Here is a 23,053-nt window from a genome sequence, read left to right on the forward strand (position 1 = left end):
AGGAGACTCCACAACCTCTCTGGGCAGCCTGTTCCAGTGCTCTGTAACCCTCACTGAGAAGAAGTTCCTTCTCAAATTTAAGTGGAACCTCCTGTGTTTCAGTTTGTGCCCATTACCCCTTGTCTTATCATTGTTTGTCACTGAGGAGAGCCTGGCTCCATCCTCCGGACACTCACCCTTTACATATTTATAAAGATTAATGAAGTCTCCCCTCAGTCTCCTCTTCTGCAAACTAAAGAGACCCAGCTCCCTCAGCCACTCCTCATAAGGGAGATGCTCCACTCCCTTAATCATCTTTGTAGCCCTACGCTGGACTCTCTCCAGCAGTTCCCTGTCCTTCTTGAACTGAGGGGCCCACAACTGGACACAATATTCCAGATGCGGTCTCACCAGGGCAGAGTAGAGGGGGAGGAGGACCTCTCTCGACCCGCTAACCACTCCCCTCCTGATACACCCCAGGATGCCATTGGCCTTCTTGGCCACAAGGGCACAGTGCTGGCTCATGGTCATCCTGCTGTCCACCAGGAGCCCAAGTTTGCTTTACAGGCAAACATTTATACGCCTAGAAAAGCTCAGGTAGACCCTGGGCAACCAGCTCCTTTGCCCAGTGACCACCACAGCTTGCTGAAGGCACGCTCTCACACAAAGTCACGCAGGACACCCAAAAAAGGCAGCTCAGTCTTCGCTTCCCTTTGACGACCCTGCTGGAAGCCAGGCTCCATGTAGACACCAACCTGTGCCTCAGGGACTGAGAAAGCCAAAACATTTAACTATAAAGGCCAAATGCGTTCCCTCTCTCTGATCAGCACGCAGGACTGAGGTCAGAGAGCACTTGTGCAAGAAGGTCAGACAAAAAAGGGGGTTTTGCAGGAAGGTACAAGGCCTCCAAGATGCTTCCTCAATGCCGTGGGCGAGGTACAGGGAGCTCAAACCGATGCCATGAACAAGGAGAGCCCACTGTCCCTTGCAGTACAGAATGCACAGGACGTGACCGCCTTCCTGCAGGGCTGCGGAGATGTGCCAACACTTAACACCACCAATCTGAGCGGCGAGGAGAGAGCAGGCCATTGCAGAGGTAAACAGCAGCCCTGCTTTTGGAAAAGCAAAAGCCTCGAGTCAGCTCTGTTTACTCTGGAAGATGCTTTCCAGCCCCCACACAACTCTACCTCTGGGCTTTCTCTCAGCTTTAACTCTTAATGCTAAACCCAGGCTAAGCCAGAGGCCAGAGCCTCTCTCCGCCCACAGACTAAATACTCCCTGGAGGTAAAGATGAGTGCCAGCACTTGGTTTACATTGTGTGATGCTTTCCAGCCCCACGCGACTGGGCTTTCTCTTTCCTACAGCCTCGACCCTCACCCTAGGCTCAGTCTCAGCCCTGGCACTGCAGCTCTTCCTTTCCAAAATGGGCCTTCCCAAGAGAAGGATTCTAACATCAGCCTTTCATTGAGTTGGGCAGACCCTTCCCATCCCCAGCACAACTGCAGCTCTGGGCTTTCACTTCTAGCTAACCCAACTCTTCTTTCCCCACAACAGAAATGCATCAGGAGACGACCCTTCTCCCAGCCTCAAGTCTCCCTGGCCAGCCCCTTTCCAGCTGCTCTCCACCTGCGGCTGCCAGCCCCAATCACAGCACTACCCTGAGAGCCAGCCACAGGCCAGGGAACTTCCCACAGGGAGAAAAAAGGCTGGAAGAATGTGATCCATGCAGCCTAGAGGAGCATTTCCATAGTGGAAATATTCACGACTTGGTTTGACAAGACCCTGGATAGCCTACTCTAAGATCCTGCTTTCAGCTGAAGGTTTGACCCAATGTGCCCCAGGGGTCTCTTCCACTCCCTGCACTTCTGTGACTCTATGAGGTCTCTCCCTAACGAACAGCCTGTCATCTTGACAAGGTCTAGACACTACAGAGCAGAGTCCAAGCTTTAGCTAGGAAGTTTGAAAAAAATTCCAAAAACCAAAGCAGACCATGTTAAGAAAATACAAAAATAATCTCAAGTGAGCCACAAGACCAAGAAAAAGAAACCTGCCGTGAGCCTCATAACCCTGCTGGCAAAGAACTCAGGATGCTGGAGACTCACTGTAACACCCTGCACGCACATGCATGTGTGGACACAACCTCCTTGATGAAGACCAAAGCTTGTGGCCTTTGGACCCAGAGGCCCACTGTAAGCACACAACCAAATGAAAGGGACAGAGACCAGAAAGTTTACATAGAATAATTCTAATCATTGTGAGTTTTCAGCTTCACTCCAAATAATGCTCTGAGCTTCCTCCTCCTCCCAACCAACCCTAACCAAAGCTCTAACCTGTTCTTCGAAGGCCACCGGCAGTGGGTTGGCAAGACAAAACTGCAAGTTTCAGAGACTTGTGATGAAATTCGGAATTGTGGCACCAGGTTAAGAGGACAGCAAAATCCTTCTGTTTGCTTTCTCTTTTCAATAGCTGGTTAGCACATCTCCCTGTGATACAGCCATTTTTGTGCATTACTGCTCATCAGCCCAATACACACAGCAATGGGCTCAGTCATCTGTCAGGTTGGTATCAGAATGGTAATCACACCTGAAGGACACTCTGTCCACTTATTTTACATACTTGAATCAATCTGTTCAACTTTCAACAGCTTGGAAAATGGCAAGAGGGTAAGCACTCTCAAATTCTGCCCATGCCAGTGACAGCCCAAAGCATACAGTACTTCACAGACTCAACGGCCTGGATCATCGTCCACCATCACCATACAACCCTGCAAGCCACTGCACACCCTTAATTAGATACTCAGCAACTCCCCTGACAGATCCAGAGCACCAGAACTTGCTATCACGTGGTAGACGTTAAAAGCCTTGAGGAATGTTTATTTGACTCCTGATTCATTCCACCAATACGTAGTTACTGCCTGAAACTCTGCAAGAAAAGACATTGAGGGACAAGGAAACTGTGAGCAAACTAAACAGAGATCTACCAGGAATGGGGCAAGCACAGCTCAGCTGCGTTGAGTGGGGGATGGACTTTCACATGATCCCTTCCATGAGGTGACTTACTCAAAGCCCAACCAAGGAATAACAGCAGAAGAGGTGCCCCAACACCCAACCTCTGCACATGAGGCCAAACTCGAGTACGTGACCATTAAGCTCTAGTTCCTCTTTCCACCTTGAGTTGCCTCAAGTGCTGTACTTCCCATGCCATTAGATGAGTACACCAGAAATCGTAAAGGTGGCTCATGCTAATTGCTCATGGTGAGAGGTCACATTCACCTATGAAACTCATGCCATCTGGGGCCGCTGAAAGATTAAAAAAGAGAGACAAACAAGAGGATTATTAAAAATTTAACTATATACCATATTTATTATCAATCCACAGGATAATCTGATTGCTACATGAGCTCATAAAAGCTATTTCACCTTTACAAAATTAAAAAAAAATGTGCCACAAGGATGTAATAACTGCTGATAACCAAGGACTGAATCTTAAAATTATAAATTTGCTGTAGAAAAGATTAAAAAAAATTATATTCACTTTAGAATTTTACTTTGAATAAAATATTCCCCTGTATAAAAAATAAAAAAGCTTGCTCTGGTTAGAATTAGAGTATTTTTCTTTTTTTTTAAATCTGGGAATTTGCATAATATCTCTGTAATAGGTTTCTTTTTTTTTCCTATTGTACCACGCAGCATTCAAGCATAGCAGATTAGAAACAAACATGAGAAAAGCAGTCTTAAAACATATGAAATCCACATGGGAAGTTTTCACTTCCTTTCCTTTCCTCTATTCTTTAAAGACACTTTAGCAAGAATAGCCTTGGAAAAGAATACAGGTAGGGAGGGACCTTCAATGTGCCATTAAGTAGAGCAAGGTAATAAAAGGCCTTTCATAAGTGCTTTCTTAATAAGGTGCAGAAGCAGACTGCAACGTTGCTAGTACTGCACTATGTACAATATTCACAATAGATTTTTCTTTATTTAAAAATATTCCAGCTAGTTCACATTTTCTCTTCCATTCTGAGGCTTTCAGTTCCACCACAGCCTTGACAGCAAGAAGCGCAGCAGCACCACTTCCCTCGTGGTCGGTTGGTCCTCTTATGAAACACTGGAACCTGCGAGTGGGCCAAAGTCCTTGGGTTGTTTCCTACGTAGCAACCTTGGAAATCCGCCTGGGTTCAGGTGTACATACTGGCGGCTGGAGTCCTGAGTTAAAAACACTCCGGCACCGGAGTCGGACACAGCAATGTTTTATATTGCCAAGGCTTTACCTTAGATTTGTCTCGTGTGCGTCAAGGGATGAACCTCTCCTAGAGAAACGTAAAATACAAAACCAAACAAAATGAAGCTAAAAGAACACACTGTCAAAGGCTTAGCAGCTCTTGACTCTTGACTGGGTGATGTCTGACGTCTTCTTGATGACACTGGCCCGTGTCTCACGGTCTGGCCGGCTGCTGCTCGTGGAGGCTGTGGACACTACTTGTGGCAGAGGGATGTCTGGAAAAGGGGGCCAGGAGCTGTTGTAAGGCAGTGGGCAGCTTTCTTCTTTGATGGTGACTTGGAGGTCAGGCTTGTTGGCTACAAAAGTTGCCATGCTGGGAAGCATGTGAGAAGTGTTCCTCATTCCCAGATTGCTGAGATACTGTTTGCCTTCAATGTTCTTCTTCTGCCAATGAAGTCGTCCCTAAAAAAGGGGGGGGGGAGAAGGAATACATGAATGAATACAACTTTGTGAAGTACTCTGAGGAACAAGTTGAAGACAGAAACATCCACAAATCGCACAAGAATTAACCTATCTCTAAAAGCCTGAGCCTCTAGCCTCTGGCTTTGAATGTCTTTGCACTCAGCCAACTCTCCCTTTCTGAAGTCGTGCACCTAAGCCTTGGCAGCTCTTCAGCACTCGAGAGGCTCTGCTCACTCTTCTGATGGAAAATAAAGGCCTTATTCCCAGCATGCCAGAGACAAAAATAGACACGGATGACCAAACACTAAGAGCTCCAAATGGAAGTGTCTCCTCCATTACCAGAGAGAGCATCCTCCTGCCAACAGACAGGCACAGAGACCCAAGACCTCTCAAACAGCACCACCCAAACCATCAACACAGGTGAGGCTGCCAGGAAGCAGCTCCACTGTCACTTGACAGTGTGTCCCCCATCACAGGGAAGAGGTTCTCCAAGGAAAGACGAGCATCCAGTCCTTTACCCATCACACATGTTGCAATGGCACGTTCTGTCAAAGGAGGTTTGGGGAGTCACTACTGGCAGTCTACGTATGGGCTCTACCCTAACCAAGGCGTGAGAGACAAATGCAGGAGAGTTAGCTGTGCTGTTATACAGCTGCACAACCTGCAGTTCCCCAAAGAGAGGGATTCAGAGGGCTTTCCAGGGGGTACAGCAGGGGAGAGATTTGCAAGAGGTCTTCTGCAAAAATGCAGCTGGAGCACAGGGCATCTGAGTGATTTCAGTGAGCTTCCCCCAGCCTCTAAGCACTCATGGTCTGGTAGCCTGATGGCAGCCTCAAAAGAAAAGACCAGTGCTGTTTTTGCATAGGTGCAGCTCAGGAAACATTAATGGGGTGGGTATTTTTAATAGGGATTCCTTTCACCCAGTAATACCCAACTGACTGCTCAGGAAAGCATTTTGCCTCACATACCTCAAGCATTCAAGTTGCATTTCTATCACACGTGTAAGCACTTCCTCCAATTGTGTGAGTTCAGGTGCCATTTAAGGAAAACAAAGCGAGCATGCATACACACACACATACACACTTGTATTCATTTAAGTCCACTGGTTTGCTCCGAATTAACAAACTAGCTGGCACTGTTGATGGCTCTCCAGAGTATTTTCTGATGCAAATTAGACTCCTTAAAGTTTGGACAGATGAGGAACAAGCAACTTGCAGAGATATCCACTCTGCCAGAACATCATCCAAACGTCTGCCTCCCTTGAACCTTCCTGCTTTGTTTTTCTCTCCCAGCTATTGTTCAAATGAACACTCCACTGGTAGACAGAGTTGCAAACGAGAAGGGGTAAGAATACCTCAGGACATTTTTCTTGAGACCTTGCTCCAAAGCTCTAAAAATCCAGAGAATGCTTACCTCTGCATTTTCTTCATCGCTTGGAACGCTGTCGGTCGTTTCACTTTCTGTCAAACAAACCAGAAACAAAAATGAAACTCAAGCTATTCTACCTACAGAAGCAAAATCCAGTTCTAGAGGCCTGATCCGCTTCCAACAAGTGGAGCAAACAAAGTCAAGCCAAACACCCAGAAAACAACAGAGCAGCATGCACCAGCTGAGCAGCTGCAGCTGCTGCAGCAGCACCAATCCAAGGGCTAGACAGCACAGCTGCATTGAACAACTGGGGTAAATCCACAGAGTTATCACAATTAATACGGCTATACCCTGGAAAAGACAGCAACGGAAAGGGAAGAAGATTTGTCCCTTCTGGGCAGAGGGAAGAGTCTCCCACAAGCAGCGGGGATGCCCCTCTCCCTCGCCCTCTCTTGGCAGCTCCAGGCCTGGCAAAGAGTAAAAGCTATGTCCAAATCCTTATTTTTATCTCTCTGCAAAACCAGCAACAACTCCACCCTAGAGGAGATAAGTGTGTTTTTGTTTCATGAACTGTTATCTCTGCCTGCTGCCTCAAGAGCTTGTTGTCACTTCTGGTGCTTTATTACTGTTGCTACACTTGGCTTGTTTCACTTTTGCCATCCATGCCCAGCTCCCCCCCGCATCCCCAGCCAATTTCTCAACCCTTCAGCCACCACTCGAGCACTAAAAATACTACTGTCTCCAGCCCCATCACCTTCCCCTGCCATGCACAGCCTCCTTCACCCTCAACACTTCAGGAACACCATTCTCCTGCAGTTGCAACCTGTGCTCGCAAAAGAGCCTGAAATCCAATAATTTTGGCCGTGTTTTCAAGCCCTTATGTGATTGAATTCAAGTCTCCCAGCATCTAAGGGTCAAGCTCCTGGCCCATGAGCTGGTTCAGTGTGTTGCGCATCTCAGATACGTCTGAGACAGGGCACAAACTCTTCTTCTCAGGACCAGCCTGTGTCTTCCTGTTTCCTGAGAGAGTAACACCCAGCATCTATCAGGCCACCAAAGAGGTCCCCACCAGGGCTGAGCAGATAGGGCTCATTCACTCTCTGAACCCAGAGCCCAGAAATTACAAGGTTGAAGGAACAATGTAAAGAGGTACTGTAGAAGACAAGAGAGCTCTCAAGACCAAATTTCCACACCCCACTTTGTGTTACACATTTTAGCCCATGCAGACTGCATTGCACAGCCCCTGCATCCCTGTGACTATAAAACACAACCCTGCTTTCCCAGAGAGCAACCTCATGCTCCGCACTGGACATAACATGAGCACTAATGGTGCACAAACTGTGCCTCATGGATCATGCCCCTGCATGTCTTCAGCAAGACTGGCAGCATGTTCCCCTCCTCTCAAGGCTCAGCTAAGCATGAGGTTTAGACAGAGGTCTGTGAACAAATGGTCTGAATTGCTCTTTTAGATCTAAACTGCACCTAAAGTCCTTCTGAAGCAAGGAAGCAGGCAGCCCAGCTACTCCAGACTACTGCTTCCAAAGCCAGCACCTCCCCTACGCCAGAGCCTCCGCCGCAGCATGCAGGAAGCAGAGCAGCAGTCCAAACTGTTACATATCTAACTGTGAAGCCCTGCAAAGTTAACACTCTGCAGGGCTTCTCATTCCCTGGCCCAGGTAGAGAGAGATGTGCCAACGTGATTAAGCTGGCTAATTAGGCCATACTGGCAGAGGAGTGCCAGAAATTAATCTGCGCAAAGAAGAAATGGCCCCGGAGATAGAATCAACAGGAGGAATCCGCACAGAGACAAGAAACAGATATTCCTTGACATGAAGAAACATGTGGCAACAAAAAAACAGTGATGCAGCTGAAAAGGAATCCATTCTTGGTGTTTATACATAACAAAATGCTGAGCAAGAGGTAGCACTATAGTTAGCAAAGCCAGGGAAGCTAGCCACTGGGGCACGGAAAGTTAGAGAGGTTATTTCAATGAAGAAGGTTATTTGAATCAGTGTCAAACACAAGAGGAGATTGACAACAGCCTTGGTTCTAAGAAAACTGGACTTCATAGACGTCAGTGGAAACATGAGAAAACTCACAGATGCCACTCGTATCATTTGCCTCAGTAACTCCAGAAAGGAACTAGAGGTGTTTCTGTAATAAACCAGATTTATGTAGGACAGCTGATACCTCAGGCTACTTTTTTTCTTGTTGTTGATGCTGCTTCAGAAGAGCTAAACTAACTGTTCCCGCACAGCTGTTACAGCCATACCCTTTCCTGCCATTCAGTGGTCGCACTGACAGAGCAGGCAGCTCTACCCAGCAACCCATAAGCACAAAGCCAGGCCTCCCACGGTTCTCCTGTACAGGTTTGCGTGGAGCAAGACAAAGCCAGAAACAGTCACGAGAGTGTTCTACAAGTTTCCAGGTTCTAACAAACCACAGACTCCTGTTCTTACTCCTGTCTCAAGAGCAAAGGCATGCTTTAAAAAAGTGAGGTTTATAGAACAATTCAGGCTGGAAGGGACCTCAGGAGGTCTATAGTCCAAGCTCTTGCTCAAAGGGCCAGCTACAGGACTTGATCAGGTTGCTCAGGACTTGATTCAGCCAGGTCTTGAAAAACTCCGAGGATGGAGGCAGCACCACCTTTCTGGGCATCCTGCTCCTCTGTTGGACTGCCTTTGTGGTGAAAAGGGTGACATTTTTTCTCATATCCAGCTGGACCGAGTTCTCTTGTTTCAATTTATGCTGTTTCTCATTCTCCAACCATGCACCGCTGTGAGGAGCCTGGCTCTGCCTCCTCAATAACATTCCTGCAGATAGGGGCAGGTTGGCTATGAGGTCCTCAAAACCATCTCTTCTCCAGGCTGAACAAGACCCAGTCCCTCAGTATCTCCTCACAGAGTGAGTGCACCAGCCCTTGATCATCCTGGTAGTCCTTCCCTACACTTGGTCCTGTTTGTTTGTATCTTTCTTGGAGCGGGGGACTCAAGACTGGACCCAATACTCCAGAGGCAGTGTAACTAGTGCTGAGTAGAGGGGCATAATCAGATCTACAGGCCATGCTCCTGAAAGCTGGTTGTCTTCTTTGTGGCCAGGGTGCTCTGCTGTCTCACGTTCAGCTCACTGCCCACCCACCTTTCTGCAGAGCTGCTCCCCACCCCATCAGCCCCAGCATCTATCACTGCAAAGGGCTTTTCCTTCTCAGGCACAGAACTCGGCATTTGTCCTTGCTGAAGTTTGTAAGGTTTCTGCTGGCCCACTCCTGCAGTCTCTCGAGGTCTGTCTGGATGGTGGCCCTGCCCTCAAGCATATTGATTGGTGTCCTCTATTCAGTGCCACCTGTAAACTTGCCCATGTCACCCCAGCCCAAGCAACCACCATGACTTTCAGACCAAGACACTGAGTTTCGTTTGCATTCCAAGAACTTAGATCCTGTAGCTGAGGTTAAAAGAAAGCATCAGTGTTGCATTCATAGAGGGGAAAAGTTTTGCAAGAAGCATTTGGAAAGAAGACAAATGTTTCAAAGGTCCCAACTCCCAGCTGCTAGTAAGTTAAAGCACCCTCATTCCCTCTGCCTTACGCTTTGCAAAGCCCTTCAAAATGCTCTGTCTGTTACAGACTAAACACACTGGGAAATATGATCATTTATCAACATGTGTAAGGCTAAGATCGGAGGCTATTCAAAAGAACATCATACTATTCACTCAGACCCAAAGATAAAAATTGCAGAACAGCTATTCTATAAAAATGTGTCTGCAAGTATTTCAGCCTAATGAGTCAAAGACAAAACCAGTGTCCTGAGGCTTGCAAGTTAGCAACATGTTAAAAAAGAGAGGACAGGTTGGATCTTAAATTTTTTCTACTTTCAAATGTGGCTTTGCCCTGCTTCCTACAGAAATCTGGCTTTTATGATCGCAAGGACTCTATGCAGCGTGCTAACATGTGCAGCCATGTCTGTTCTCCCCTGACAACTTCTGAACACACTGTTAGACTTGGATAAGGGATAAATGAGTGCCCAGGACTTCTAACTTCCTACCAGTTTTATGAAAATAAGGGACAAGACAAAAAAGAGAAACCATTAGCACCCTGACTCAGGGAAAAGCTTGTTATCGCTCCCCTTTTTAGATATCAGAGAATCCAGATGGAAGGCAGACATTGGAAGCCAGACAACCACAGCTCAGGACCGCTTGTTATCAGTCGCTACATGGCTGTTCTAGTCTGCAGACTAATTGTAATAAGACAGCTCCACTCCCCCAGAGCCCTCAGCTCCATATTTGCTTTAGTGCAGCCCTTAGCACTCTGTGATCCCTGTGCTAGGCACCAAGGAAACATACAGCAGAGAAGACCTTTAACCTTTCCTAAGTCAGGGGCAAGGGGGACACACCATATTCGCAGCACAACATTTGTACCACTGAAAATGCCCCTCTAATAAAAGATGAAAGACCTCTCTACATTACATCTAAAAAGGTTCTTTTTGCATTAGTCACAGGCTAAAACCTGCAGCTTAAATTTCCAACCTCCGATCTGCCAAGTTGTTTCCCAAGGTGAAATGAAACTGTGAGTTTTTTGAGCTTCATTAAAAATGCAGAAGGCAGCCAAATAGACATTTCTGGATCCTTTCCACCTACCCTGGAAGAGCTCCTTTTCCCCCAGCGTCTTCCAAACATTTCCAAAAGAAGAGTATCAAGAAATGCCAGGATGCTTACCTGCATAGGATGAGACAGGGGAGATCTGTAAGGGGTACAGCTGGCTCATGCTGAGGGGCTGTTCATCGCTTTCTGTTGTCACCTCCACCACCTGGCAAACGTCAGGAGGATTGGCCACTATCACCTGCTCCTCACTGCTGCCATCAAGGTGCGGCTGTCCTACAACTTGGGGTTAGAAATAAAAAAATTGATTACTCGTAAAACCTCGATCCTGCTGGGTCTCTAAGAGCCTGTCCTTGCTTGATATTTGAGTGAGTCTTCAACACCATTTGAGCATTTTCTTCCATGCCCACCACCTGCTTTCAATGAAACTTCTAAAGGAAACCTGTGTGATTTATTTAGTTTCCATCACCTTCAGGGACATATTTTTCCCTATCTGTGATGACCGAAAATGCCTAACTCTCCCCTGGCTGTCACACATAACATCCTTAAGCCCTTCTTGACATGCCAGCTGTCCAGAGGCTTTCCCAGGGAGGACACAGCCACACTCCTCCTCCACCCAGAAACGTGGTCTCACCAGAACATGCGGACCACAGCAATCTCTCCTAACCTGGGAAAGCATCCTCATCCAGCAAGCTGCCAACATCCCATGGCCTCTGCATGCTCTCATGTTAATTATGCACCAGAAGACCAGAACTGGCACTCAAAAAACTGGCCACATGGTCATGTAAAACATGGTGGCACTCTTGATTTATAGATGACATGAATCTGTGAAAAATTTCTCCTCCAGTTAAATGCCTACTCTCACTGATCCCTGCAATGCGAGTGATGGTATGTAGAAAAGCAGTTGTACCTGTACTCTGTAATCCCCATGGTCTGTGACTGAAAGCTATGGTCTTGTTAGTTATTAACAGAGGCTCTTCCTGTTCCTCCTCAGGCACACAATATTTAATACCAAAGGAATATTATTTACTTCTACAAAAAGAAGGCACTATGGATGCTTTGCAAGTGCCCTGAAGTGCTTTGCAGATGTTAATTGTGCCACACAACACCCTTTTGAAACAGGGGAATAAACTGAGGTACCAAGAAAGCAAAACTATGGTGAAAGCCAGAATGTCACTTCTCTGGAGCTGCTTGAGACAATTCCCTCTGTCTGTGCAAACCCCAGCTGTAGGAACACATGACAACTGCATTAATCCAGCAGGGAGCCAGAGTAAAGCTACCTACCATTTGGCTTTGGGAAATACCAGGTAACCACTGGAAAGCCCTCCAAAGCTACATGTATATTTTATGAGATAATTCCAGCATAAAGACAATTACATAAATAGTGGGTAGTCTTTTTTTAGAAGTTGAATCACTACAATTACTAAGATTTTGTTCCGGATATTTCGCTTTCACTGTATTTCCACCTTTTCTGGTTCTGAAACGGGGGGAAGAGGGGAGCAAGAACACACACACACAGAGTTAATTTTTATCTGGGAGAAACCAATATTGCGCAACGTAGTCAGGGTATGAGCAGGCCATCTGCACTCTTTTATCTTTCTTCTCAATACCTGACGAATTCTTACCCACCTCGAGAGATAACTTGCACAACACAAATTACTGCTCACTTGAGCAATATGCCACCACTTTCCTGTGAGCTGCACGTATGTCAGAAACACTGCAAGTACTGTTTGTCTTTTCTCCCTTCTAGCTGAATTCCCTCCTTTCTGCAGAACAGATTTATTTTACTCTTTCCCCTCTGTTTACATTAAAACCCTGCTTGCAGCATCTCTCCAGTCTGGTTAAGCAGCACACTTCACAACCATCAGTTAAACAACGCTGGATGACAGTTACCCATGTGAGCCTTGCTGTCCTACCCCTCAAAATGGATTCTGTGATTTCGGAGAAAAATGAAAGCCCTTGAAGTGCAAGCTCAGTTCTGTTCCTCTGAACCTCCTGTTTGGTTTCCACAACAGACCTCTGACCATCCTCAGATGCTGCCACTATAGTTCCTGTCTTGTAAATTACTGAGATCTTCTAAGATGCAACATGCCTTCATCTCATCATAAATCAAACAGGAGTTCAGGATAGACTGTACCATAGAAAACCAAGATGTCTGCAGCAAAATTACTCTCTCTGATGTTAGTGGATTTTGGGGGACGGAATTCCAAAGGTACATTCCAAAGACTGCTGTTAATTGATCTTGGTTTGACTTCAGACTGTAAAATAAACAGAAGTGTATGAAGCCTCTTCCCTGGGACTGCATATTGGCCTTGGTGTGTTTCAGATTTGTTTATGAGTCAGTCAGTAAATAGGAAGTAATAATAGCACCACAGTGCTATTTATTTAAGTTATAAAGCCCTCTGTAATAGTAGGAGGAACAATCACATTCTAACACTCATACAAAGCAAGAGCTGATTAAATGAACTGCCATGAAGAGAGGAAAGCTACTCACAAACTCCTCAGCCACAGAAGTACTTGAACGGAATGACTCTGCAAAGCCCTGCGACCTAACACATGGGTATCAAAAGTAGTCACTGCACATAATTTATGCCATCTCTCCAACAAAAACGAACATATTTTTCAAACAATTTTTTGACATATATAAAAGTTAAGTTCCAGAGAAAATGGTTTACGGCTCACATTTCTAGAAGCCCTCTCTGCAGTGACAACCTCAGCCAAAAAGGAGCTGTCAAAAGCCAGCCCAATTATTCTACCAAGAACCAATTATTCACATGCTGAGATGACAGCTAATTTCTAATGTACCAGTTTCTAAATGCAGCCTTTGCTGATCCTTGTTGTTAGCTCAGTGATGTTAAGCTCTAACTCTGCTACTGAGGTGCCAGTAAAAAAGAAGCGAGTTCCTCCATCTTGTCTGCAGGTTTAAACTCCCAAATAAAACGGTACCCTATACAAACCTCTGCTCTGAAAACACCATTCGACTGCAGTTTCCCATGTGCTACTGGCTACAGTCTCCTCATAGCTAAGGACTACCCTGTGGAGTAAGTTAATGTCAGGAAAAGTTACCTGAGCATGTTTGCAAATGGTTTTGCTCTCAGGGGAACCACCACACTGCTGCTCACCATCTCTGCATGGCAGTGGGGCTGGCTGGCAACCAGGGCCTTGTGTGACTTGGGCTAGCGAAAAATGTGTCAATTTGCCTGTAACCATGGTGCAAAATGCTGATGGAAAGCTCGGTTTGGCAGAGTCAAAAAGGTTTTTGAAGTCACCTGTATGCTTAGAGTAGACGAAAAGCATAGGAGTACTTACCTACAAAGTTCACTGTACTGTCAACTTCATTTTTTATACTGGAGGACAGGAAATAGTCAGAAGTGACATCATTTAGCCCATTAATCCCAAAAGATGATTCAACTGGCTCTTGCTAGAATGAAAACAGTAGAGTCGGGTCAGGTTTGATTTATTTTAGGAGCCTGGACTCAGTTAATCTCTTTGTTCTGAGATGGCAATAAATCACATCACTTCTGCCTGCCATATACCCCCTGCTCTCTGCTAGACTGCCTTAGAATGAATATGTTGGTTCTCTGAGAAGCAGCCAGAGTTTACTCCACTTCCAAATCTTCTGCTTTGAAACAAAAGCTATTTTTAATTTTCAGATTTAGAGTGAGCCTTCAGAGAGCAAGAAATTAGTGTGCTATTTACTACAAGAGATTAACTTTTGGAGCCAACAAGGAAGAAACATTGCTTTAAAATGGTACTCTAATATTCATCCTCATTCCCTTCCAAAACATGCTGTGTCTCTCAGCACTCTCTGAAAGGAAGCCTGAGCTTTTGTACAGCAATTACTAAATTCTAGCCTTAATTTTTCTCTGCAGCAAGCCTGAAAGCAAACCAAAGTGTTTACACTAAATACAGCCTTTTAGATCACATCATAAACATTACCACAGGGCAACAGTGTTGGGAAAACACCACCTGCTCTACATAGAATGAGCTTTCCACAAGATGCATCTCTGTATGTCTCCTACACTTGAGTGGGAAGCTAAAAAACTCCCTTCAGAAGAGATACCAAAAAGTTTAGTTCCATAAGCTCAGGATTTCTTTAAAAAGCTATAAACACATTTAAAGGACTATCTACAGGTCCACCCTTCTCCCTGGTACTGGTTCCCTTAGGGGTTAATAGGTTACAATGTATATAACCTATACATGGATATATAAGTTACAATGTACATAGGTTACAATGTATATAACCTATGTATATAACCAATTTATATAGGTTACAATGTATATAACCTATACATGTATATAACCTATGTAACCTATAACATACAAAGTCTTCTGCTCTTACTCTGGGCTGGCCACGCCTGCCCTGCAAGGGAAGTTCTGCCTCGCTGCTGACCTAGAGACACCTGCAGAGGTGCACAGCTGCTAGGTGGATCTGATGCCATGCCATGTTCATTTTCACTGCTCTAAACCATCACAGCAAGGGCAGGGCAAAGGTGAACCTCAAGACTTGTGGTGTCAGCCCTTCACACTACTAACCATATGAACTTATAACAGGGACAACAAAAGGGGGGCAGCATGACAGGTCTCTCCTGGATGCCATATGCTGTAATTCAAAAAGAGCTGTCACTTCCACACAAATCTGCACCTTCCCACCCATTCAGCAGGGCAAACATGAACCCTACCCCAAGGTCCCTCTGCACATCAGAAGAGTGCAAAGTTAGTGCTAATGGTAGCAGGTCTTTGATGAGCTGCAGGTCAAAGCATTGAAGAGTTGGAAAAGATAAAATTAGCTGCTATTGATCCACGGAGGATCACTGACTGCACAGACGGGTTGGGGGGCACACTGGAGCCCTGAGCCTCTGGTGGTGTGCAATGCCCCAGCAAACAGAGCAGCCCTCATGGGAACTCTGCATGCGTAGCACCTTGCTTAGCTTTACCAAGGCCTGGTTACAGGGAAATTTCTTTAGCAGGCGCCTCTGGAGCTGCAGAAGCAAATAAGCATTGTGGAACTTGGGTGATGGTGCCAGACTGACCAAGGGACTTGGACACTGGCACAGCTGGTGTTAAATCACCTAAATCTTCAGTGTTCAGATGCCTGCTGTAAGCTTAAGCCAAGTGCATGGGGAAAGGTGTTACTTAGATTTTAAAAAATGTCTCAACGGGGAGCTGCATGCATAGTCAAAAGTATACATCTGGAAAAAGGTAGAAAATTAAGCCTCAGGCAGGCAGTTCAGCCCTTAATTTTGTTTCAAAGGAAAGAGCTTATTTATATCTGGGCTACTCATCCTCCCATTGCTGAGAATTCAGTTTTTAACGGAGAGACCCTGTTTTCCCCAAAGCCCAGCGGTTAAGAGATCTGTGAGGAGGGAGACCTGCTCATAGCCATCCTTTGGCTAACGAGGAGCAGGAATTTGGTAAGGCCCAGGTCTCTCACATCCATGGGAACATGCAGGCAAGTGCCCTGAGCACCCTGCCCAAGCTCAGCAAGGCCTGGCAGGGCTCTTCACCCCTACTAGCAGTTGCTGTGGGTACCCATAGGTCCAGCAGTGGCAACAGATGGGAGCTCAATGTGAGACTCTTGCTATGCTGAAGTTTCTTTGCAGATCAAGACTTGGATCCTCAGCTTCTAAAGCTTCCCCTAAAGCTTCTGTGTAGCTCAGAGTAAATGAGCAAAAAGCACATCACCACACTGGCACCTACTCCCAGGCCAAATGCCACATGTACTAATCTCTAAGCATCACTGGGGTCTCCTCAGCAACAACTATTTGTGAGATTAATCTTAAGGGAGAGGACAAGATTGTTCAAGCACCTCTACAGCTTTTCAGGCATTTAATATTTTGACTAAAAGAAAGATTATGAAGGAGGGAAACGGCAAAGTGCTGCTGGCAGGTTTGGCAGGCATCACATGCCGCTCTGCTCTGACCAAAGGAGTTTACTGGCTCCCTCTGAACACAGGCTACCATCAGAGTCACGTTACAACAAGCAAATATGGCTGCGTGATCCAGATAAGATGGTTAAAAAGTGGTTCCTTTAAGACAATTTAAAAATCACAGTATTCTGACATGTAACTCCACAAGTCACAACTGTCAGGACGGCATCTGCTTTCCAAACCCAATTTCAATGGAGTTTTCCCAGGCCTCTGGGTTCACCTGGCCCAGAGCAATCCCTGAACAGCGGGTACAGGACCTGCACCCAGGTGTGGGTGGCACAGCCCTTCACAAGGGCAGTGCAGCAGGGGACACAGCTGCTATGTGCAACCCAAGGACATCAACTTTACTGAAGGCTGAAAGTCTGAAACCTTTGCAATTTGCTTTTTGAAAAAAACCAAAGGTAGACCAAAGGAGTTTAGGTCCACACTCTGAACAGGCAGAAACCTCAGGCAGCAACTGATGAGCTTTACAACTGAGGTCTTCCGACTTACAAACCATGAGCAAAACGTGCAGCTCTGACAAAATTTCTCCCCCTCGTCTAAATGAGAACAGATTTCCAATGCCTTACACAAGGAAATTAATTGCTCCAAAAGGTAGCTGCACTGTTCAGAAGCATTCCTTCCATAATTACTGTACTTCTCACACAGACAAACAAATGGCAAATGTAATGCTGAGGGTGCCAGCTTTCCAATCTCCAGGCAATGCAACATAAGGGTTGTGTCAACTGATGACGTCAGTCACAGCTCTAACAGCCTTCACGTTTGTCAAAAACAGCCCAAACATCCAGTGTATCTGTAGCTACTTAACCAAACCACAAGCATGAGAGATTTGCAAATATTCACCACAATGTACTATTTGGGCTATTAAAAAAATTGCAACAGATTGTTTTCACAAGCTCTCACACTACTAAACAGCCACCTCTTACCTTTATTTGTTTGAATCTGTCATCCTTCTCGGACTTCATTTTTTTTCCTGCAACAACAGAAGGAAGACATTTTTTTAAAGTCCTGCATGCCATGAGTTATCCTCCACATCCTCTATATTCACTAAGAAATAGACCCAAAACATGTTTCAAAATAGCAGAACCTCCCAGGAAAGGGAGAACATATTTTGCTTAATTGTAACCCCCCCTTCAGACCTGAGCAGTCAAAAATTCACCTTGAACATTTACATTTTGTGGCTTATTTTTAAAGGACTACAAAAAAGAACCGCGGTGGGATTGAGGAAAGCAACTGCAGTCAAAAAACCAAGGTGGAGAATATGGAAGAGTGACAAACTAAGCAACAAGACCTGCTAAAAAAATAAGGAAGGGGAAAAAAACACACTTCAAGGGAAAAAAAATCAAACTATATATGTCTCATCGCATTTGTGACACTCTCACTATAGCTACAGGAAAAGGGAGATTTTTTTGTTCATTTAACAGGTGAAAAGAGATCACAATAAACTCCAAGAAATATTTCTGTGAAATATTCTGTTGCAACCTGGGAGAGAGGTGAGGGGGGAATATATATTACAATTCATGCAAGGGTGGTTTATGTAATCATGCTGGATTTGAGAATCCAGAAAACCACACGGCATGTGGCGCTCACAAAATCTCGCGTGCCTTGGCAGACCCCAGCACTGCTGGCCCTGCCCTGGCCTGACCAGGCCATGATGTGGAAGCTCAGACTTGCTGGTGCAAGCTCAGCTCTACCCAACTGTTTGCACAGATGTCTCCCAGGAATTCTCCCATCTCTACTACAAGACAGCACTGACAATAAGAAATGTTTGCAGTCGAATTCTTTTGCTCTCACTCACACACAAATTTAGCCATGTACCATGTAGAAAGTGCATGTGAGAATATATACAGGGCCCAAAACATGTCAGAGTTTTATAGTAAATGGACTTGCTGGATAATTCTTTTTTGCTACAGCCCCCATCTCCAGAATCTCAGCTTTCATTATAAACTTTTCTAGTTCTTACAGCTATGAGAGGACTCTACCACAATGGGACAGGTTATAGAACCGGGAAATATACCTGCAACACACAAAAATACACCATTGACAGGAGACTGGGAGCAGTTTCAAAGCAAATGTTCTACCTTTTGCAGACTGATCTCTCTTTCATAGCATGATTCTGCCCCAAAAATGGCAGTTAATCATTTCCAACCACACTGACCTGAAACTGAAGATGTGCCTTTCACTTCTCAATTTAAGAAAATAGCAAACTGAGCTACAGGTGAACTGAACTGGATTTTAGAGGAACACTGTGCATTTGGTTTGCAGGTTATCTTTTAATCTAAAAATCCTAGACACCAGAGGATACCAGAGGACTAAGAAAGCCATCGTTCTACTCCATAAACCAGTAACAAAGCCATAAGGAAGCCAATGAGCCATAAAGCAGCCAATGTGTCTACCCCATGAGAAACCAAATACAGATGAGATTGACCTGGTGGTTAGGTCCTCCTGCCAGCTGGAAGACCTAAACCTTAAATTTGGGGATTCAAACACAGTTTCCAATTTCACCATTATCATGTAGTGCAGGCTGTTTTGTCATGGCCTAGTGTAGTTATGTAACTGATAAAGCGGTTTCACGGTTTGATGTTCTGAGCAGAGTGGACTGCCAGTTTACTTCTACCCTTGCTTGAAAAGATACCAGAATGTCTGCCACCATATTCTGAGTGAGCCTTACTTATTCAAATACACTGATCTCTAATATCCCCCTAATCATCCTCCTTGACTGAAGGAGACCTGGGACCAGCATCTGAACACAACTCCACCAGCTTGAACAGAACTGACACAATTTACACACATCACCAGCCTAGGGGTACCACACCGCATTGATCCTCTCTCCAAGCAGCTTGTTCTCTTAACAGAATGTAACACATTTTTCATACAGCTATTCCTAAGTTCTGGGGAACAGCCGGATAAAACCATCCAGCTTCACAGCGGAAGAGGAATCAGCACATTTTGCAGGCCGCAAAATAGTAAGAATGCTCCCAACACATTTTCATGTTCACAAGCTCTCGCCTCTACCTTTTTTGGAAGGTCTTTCAGATAACGGCAGCATCCGGTACACCCTGAAGGCGTTGTTTCCTTTCTTTATACTTTTGTCCTTCACTTCTTCTATGTCAGGCAGAGAGTTCATAGCACAACGGAAGTTTGCCTTCCACGTCTTTGGATCGGGTTTATCTACTCCTGACTGGTATTTTCCTAAGCAAGAGAAGAAAGTTAGGCACACACGACATGTAATTGAAAACCTAATGAGAATTAATAACAGTGTAGGTGAACTTCAAGGTATCAGCCTTCGGTTTCCATGACAAGCATTCAAACAATGGCTGAGGTTGCAAGAGAGTGGTGTGATCTCATTCCCATACACGTTTCTAGAACACAAGACGAACAGTCTCTGCTCAAGAAAGAGCCAGGGCACTGCAGATCAGATGTGACTCCACAACAATGTGGAAAAGCTTACACAGCATTTACCTTTATTATGTCTGGCTCAAATCCACTGAAAGGCATAAAAAGCCTAAGGGCCCACGTCTAAAAAGGGCTGAGTGTGCTCTACTCATGACAATTTTGAACTCAATCTTGTTAACATTTAAATCAACTAAGTTTTACTGTGTTCCTCCATGCAAATGAGTTTATGGCACTTCAATAAAGCTGGAGAGTATCGCAGGCCTTGAAAAATGCACTTAACCTCCCACAAATCCAGAAACTTAAACTCATTCTCTGTGTTAGCAAAAGTAAAGACAAGGAAGAAGGACAATGTAAAAGGAAAAACCATGTGAAAATCAGTCCTGCAGAAAGAGAGTTCCAATACCTGTATGAATTGCCCAGTTTCTAAATAAGGGAGCATCTTTTTCAACATCCCACCCATGTCTTGCAGCATGCATCCAGGGAATCTGAAAAATCTTCTTCTCCTGGAAGGAAAAACAAACAGGAAATGCCAACACTGACTTGAGGGATCTTCTGATGACTTTAAGTCACTTATTTAAAAGCACAATTTCAGCATCTGCAAGTGTTTTGCTTCCTTCTAACCCAGTGCCGCTGCCACTGAACTCAATAGGAAAATATCCACTGCCGTCATCAAAAGCTGAATACAGCCCTAAGTATATGAAATACTCAGATGCCCCTTCATGGATGATGAGCCTGGCTGCTTTTCAAGCTGACGCACAGCTAAAACATGCAGTGCTACACATTTCTAAACATTCAAAAGAAGGCTAGTTTTGGCAGCACAGACACTTTTATGATTAGAAAAATTAGATATGAAACTAAACAACCAAGGGAACAGAGCAAATTCAAGGAATTTAGAATTCAGGCAGTAAAACACTAGCACTGTGAAGGAAAGGGACCTCTCAAATTTACATGCCAAGCAAATGGACATATGAATATATCAACCGTAGATAGCTCTCCAGTGGGAATAAAAAATACAAGACACTCATGCAAAGGTGGCACTGAAGATAGTTGAATGTATTTTAGTTTAGAAACTTTAAGCCAAAGAGAAGTCATTTAAAGCAATCAAAGGAAGGCTTTTTAAAATCACTTTTTAACACACAATATGTTGTTAAACCAGGGCACGTCTTATGTGATGCAAGTATAAACTGATTCCCAAAGGGATCAGAAAATCTCATGAAAGATAGTACGGTGGTGACTATTAAAGATGACAGTTTTGGGATGCAGCTCCAGCTCTGGGAGCCCAATGGCTTTTGGAGCTTGACCAGCATGTTTCCTGTACTCCTTCCACAGGCACTTAGCTCATAGGGTACTGGGCCAGATGGATGCTGAGTCAGATGTGCTTTTATGTCACACAACACAGGAACCAATTCTTACATGCTGACCTACAGGGCTGCTTCAGAACTCTTCACACTCATTTCTGCAAAGCCATACAAAATGTTCCATAACATTTGTTTTTTCTCCCCTATTGGGGTGAATACGTCTTATGTGGCTTCACATGCAGATATATTGGGTTATAAACACTGCCACTACAGGTTTAGATCCACTTCTCAATCGGTGAAGGAAAAAGTACTTGCAGGGCAAAATGCACCCCCTCCTGAGGTGGCCACCAGAGCTACACCAACTGAAATGCACCCTAAAAGAGTCTGTTTCTCTGCACTGACTACAAAGAACTCTAGAAAGGTAGATCTCATTTAAACAACTGCATTGTAGATGTCTGTGGTCGGGTGATATGAATCCTTTGCCCTTTCCCCTTCCTCCAACAACTTTTCTTGTCTGGTTAATATTTCACTAATGTCAAGGTTAGGTTTCTTTCTCTTCCCTTCCACGTGATCTTTTCCTTTTTGAGCCTGCAATTTGTATTGTCCTTCAACTCTTGTCTTCAATCTTTTCTCTCATTTACATTCATTTGTTCAGAACTGCATTCTTCCCTTTTCACTTGGCTTCACTTTTTCTTTGATTTGGTGAAAACACAGATTTAACACATTCCTCATTCCCCCTCAAGCCCTCACACTCATTCTTCCTCTTAAACTGTTCCCATCAGTTCCATCATGTGCCTTTTGCCTCCTTACTCTTCCACATCTATGTAGTTAGGTCATCCTACAGAGATGCTCTCCTCTTTTACCCAAGCAGAAGTGGTCTAAAGAAAGCCCCAACTCCATAATCCTGTGGTCCATAGCACTACTGTATTCACCAGAGCTAGAATAAGCTTCTTTGCCTTTACTCTCCCATAGACTATAATGAGCATGGGGAAAAAAAAAATCATACTTCCATAAAAAAAATTTCTATCAGCAAGCACTTTAAGAACTGACCAGATTAAAAAGTATTCTCATGCTCGGTGATGGGGAGAGGTTTGAACAATGCCACACAATGCTGCACAGGTTATACCATGGATTTCATATTCCACATGATAATTCAAAAAGTCCTATAGGAACCAGCAGACCGAACAAAACTCCAGACATAGCATCCTGTCATCATCAACTGTCCTCACTGCTTCAAAGGAAAGTGTAAGGACACTCTCAACAGCAGTCTAAGTGTTCATTACAGTGTTTCTGCTCATTACAGAAAGTTCTTCCCAATTCCAGATGTCTTAAAGCACACAGACTTACAACAAATCATTATACAAATACCAAAATCATAGACTCCACGTGTATTATAACTTCATAATACGGATATAATTCTACATACCTATATAGAAACTACTGATTTTCTCATCAACAATCAAATACCTAATCTTCTCTGAAATCCTGCAAGACTGCTGATTGTAGCAATACCATGTGGTTGTGTGTTCTGCTCTAGCTTCCCCAGATGCTTTCTATTAAAATAATTTTTTTTAATTTCAGACATTATCAAACATTTATCTATATCCTGCTTCCTAATAAAGACCTTAATAGAAAAAGGCTCATCGGTGCTTCCTCTTAGGAGTTGGAAAACCATGTGCTGTCTGGTACAGCATTCCATCACTGAACCTTTGTGCAGGAGTCTTGTGTTTCTATTAAAAACTTAGCCTCACCTGAAGTAAAAAGCACAACCCACAAAACTTTTGCAGTGTAACAGGAATTGCCACCAAATT

General features: G+C 44.6%; 1 protein-coding gene across 1 annotated transcript in view; it reads right to left on the reverse strand.

Annotated features, from left to right (window-relative positions):
* Positions 1 to 3,318: 3,318 nt before the first annotated feature.
* IRF2 (interferon regulatory factor 2) overlaps positions 3,319 to 23,053 on the reverse strand; it is a 23,605-nt gene continuing 3,870 nt past the window's right edge. Inside the window, exons 3-9 of the mRNA XM_010192964.1 lie at positions 20,348 to 20,447; positions 19,564 to 19,740; positions 17,475 to 17,521; positions 13,929 to 14,040; positions 10,737 to 10,901; positions 6,073 to 6,119; positions 3,319 to 4,659 (exon numbers count right to left, since the gene is read on the reverse strand). Coding sequence (XP_010191266.1) covers positions 4,348 to 4,659; positions 6,073 to 6,119; positions 10,737 to 10,901; positions 13,929 to 14,040; positions 17,475 to 17,521; positions 19,564 to 19,740; positions 20,348 to 20,447 — 960 coding nt within the window. The 3' untranslated portion in view covers positions 3,319 to 4,347. The remainder of the gene's footprint in view (positions 4,660 to 6,072; positions 6,120 to 10,736; positions 10,902 to 13,928; positions 14,041 to 17,474; positions 17,522 to 19,563; positions 19,741 to 20,347; positions 20,448 to 23,053) is intronic.

Source organism: Mesitornis unicolor, unplaced genomic scaffold (genome assembly GCF_000695765.1).
Source record: "Mesitornis unicolor isolate BGI_N332 unplaced genomic scaffold, ASM69576v1 scaffold28929, whole genome shotgun sequence".
In the NCBI taxonomy this organism is placed as follows: Eukaryota; Metazoa; Chordata; class Aves; order Mesitornithiformes; family Mesitornithidae; genus Mesitornis; species Mesitornis unicolor.